At 39.4% G+C, this 2,602-nt stretch overlaps 1 protein-coding gene across 3 annotated transcripts; it reads right to left on the bottom strand.

The window, feature by feature from the left end:
• Positions 1-166: 166 nt before the first annotated feature.
• Positions 167-2,596, bottom strand: LOC111389135 (transcription factor bHLH145-like). 3 transcript variants are annotated; one of them, XR_002701683.1, is made up of 4 exons: positions 2,344-2,596; positions 2,043-2,187; positions 604-1,951; positions 167-531 (listed from the first exon to the last, which is right to left on the bottom strand). XR_002701683.1 is itself a non-coding variant. In XM_023014004.1 (3 exons), the coding sequence occupies exon 3, from the start codon at positions 1,933-1,935 to the stop codon at positions 859-861; it is 1,077 nt and encodes a 358-aa protein (XP_022869772.1). In that variant the 5' UTR covers positions 1,936-1,951; positions 2,043-2,187; positions 2,344-2,596; the 3' UTR covers positions 167-858. The 3 variants fall into 3 exon arrangements, 2 of the variants coding, with proteins under 2 accessions (XP_022869772.1, XP_022869773.1); XM_023014004.1 differs by having other exon boundaries at positions 167-1,951; XM_023014005.1 differs by lacking the exon at positions 2,043-2,187 and having other exon boundaries at positions 167-1,951.
• Positions 2,597-2,602: the final 6 nt, after the last annotated feature.

The following is a 2,602-nucleotide window of genomic DNA, read 5'->3' as shown; positions in this document are numbered from 1 at the left end:
GCACAAATCATCCAAATGGACCTCAGGTGCATATTTATGAAAGGTTAGGAACCTCCAATAGCACAAAATAAAAGTTAAGGTAAAATTTGCAAAAAATGAAAAAGTTATGAACTGCTGCTGCAATTTTCCCTATCTTAAACTCCCATTGGTAATTGGTTAGGTTCCCTTTGAAACCGAACAAAACCACGCTCACTCCTAATTTATGTAAATGATTACAAAAATCAAGATCCCACTGTCCACTTGAACTATACACAGCAGATGATACGAGGTTAAAACAGCATTAACAGCGAACAAAAGTTAACATCACACCCAAACAAACAACTTACTAATAAGATACAAATAATCTGACAAAATCACTCAAATTACGAAAACTAAAGAAGCTTCCCACTTCATCCATCAACTGATATAGAGCTTTTTCATTCAAGTGTGAAATTCAAAGCTTCAATTGATTGATCAAGGGTAGTCCATTGATGTTCAACAGCAAACGCTTGAGCACATCATCATCTTGTCAATTTCATCCATACGAGAGACCTGCTGAAGAACCGAAAGCCAAAGTTACCAGTTCTGACGGCGGCCCACTCAAATCAATCAAAACAGGCATACCTTGAAGCAGAACGGAATGTCGACCATGGTGTGAGAGATTCTTATGATACACCCAATCACAGTAGAGACATAAAAGAGAGGTCAACTACGCAACTATTCCGGATTCCACTGCAGTATAATGCCACGGCTTAAAGGCTCTGTACTTGTGCTGTATATTCCACAGACAAACTTCAGTAACTATAATAACTAGTTCCTAAAACAATAGGTGAGAATTATAAACACGAATATCGCCAGTGAGATAAGGAATATAGAACTTTATAGTGTGTCAAGTCCTAAATCTCTGGCTTCAACCTTCAAGGATCTCAAGTAATCGATTGCTTCATCAATAACACCAATTGCATTCTTTCCCTTGCCACTGGGAATTATACTCTGCAGAATGTTCACAGTTTCGTGTATTATCTCTATCCTTGACCTTTTTCTACCAGATAAGGAACATAATTTTTTCAATTCTTGATTATTGCCGCTACCACAAGAAGATTCTTCTGCATCATTCTCCAACTCGGAGCATGTATGAGTTTTCAAAGATCTCGAAGAATGCACAAGAGATGGTACAACATAACCTAAATCTAGCAATTTCTGCCTTTTCGGTGGCACGACAGAATTAGACCCCCTGTCACTCTTTTCCTGGACCATCTCCTGAATATTATTATCAGTCATGGTGCTAGGTGAATGGCCTGTGCTCGTCTCTTCATCATCCTCGGAACACTCACTGTCACTATCAGAGCCGAGAAGAGCATTCAGTTCTTCGGTGTCTTCGTGCATCTCACTTTCCAAATCATTTCCAAATTTGTATTCAATGCATTCATCCTTGAAAATTGGCCCCAGTGGAGATGTGATATCCCTTGGCTCTTCCTCAACCAAATTAGGAGTGGCGGCAGGCTTTGGCCTCCAAGAAGTTGCACACTGAACTAGAGTCTTGGCTCCAGAACTGTATAGCAATGTAGTTTTATCACCAGATTGATCAAAAACAAGAAATTTCTTCTGGTTACACGCTGCACACATGTCAGGACGTCCTTTTTGTCCTAAATTTTCAAGTGAGCCCGCTGGGAGTTCCTCTCTGGACAGAGAGTTCAGTACAGGAGCATAGGCCTGACGGAAATGAGACGTACAGTAAAACCAATTAGGATAGTCGTTCAATTCACTTGGCTTCAATTGTTGCAGTGGAAACAAGGGAAAAGTTCCAGTAGTAGAATCCTCAATGCAGTAGGGATTCATATAAGCAGGTTTGGGGTTCAGAGATCCCATGTTAATCGGAGAACCCCAGAAATTCCTAGTGGAAGACTGCTGATTTTGATGCTGGTGATGGAACCAGGATCCAGAATCTTTTTCCATCAAGTACAGCAATCACCTATTAAAAAAAGTAAGACCAACAGTTAGACAAATCAAATGTAGAACACCACTATCAGCAAAATCGAAAAACTCAGACATTGCAAACGTACCAGTATACCGGTAGATCTAAAAATCACTGACTACTACTTGTATCTTTGAGGGAAATATAAACTAAAAAAACCCAGCTTAACTTGAATGCAGAGAAAAGATATCAATCTACGTAACAGGTTTAAGCAACTGGCGGAAATATTCGGCCTGAAATATACCCAATAAAAAATAATTAGAGTCTTTTCAACCGTGTGCAAAATAATAAGACTTCTTACGAAGTTAAGTAGGGATAAACTGACATGGCAAGTAAATATCAAAATTATGGGAATCTCATTCCAAAAAAATCAAGGGTCGTATACTAACCTGACAATCCCGGAGAGGTTGAAAACACGCTATAATTCTAACTATTATGGTGGCACACCCAGCAATTCCACTCTCATGCTTCAATGCCCGAAATCTTGTCTGACTAGCTGCTTGACACACCATAACTACTATTCCCCCAATCCACTCAAAAGAACACTAATCTGTTCGGAGAGTCCGTGATGAAATTATTCAACAGTTTGCAAATTCTTTGCTCAAAAGTAGACCACGTTATCCCGAGAACACAAAATATCACAAAAAT

Source organism: Olea europaea, unplaced genomic scaffold (assembly GCF_002742605.1).
Source record: "Olea europaea var. sylvestris unplaced genomic scaffold, O_europaea_v1 scaffold5667, whole genome shotgun sequence".
Taxonomy (NCBI): Eukaryota; Viridiplantae; Streptophyta; class Magnoliopsida; order Lamiales; family Oleaceae; genus Olea; species Olea europaea.
This window is presented reverse-complemented; position numbering and strand designations above follow the sequence as displayed.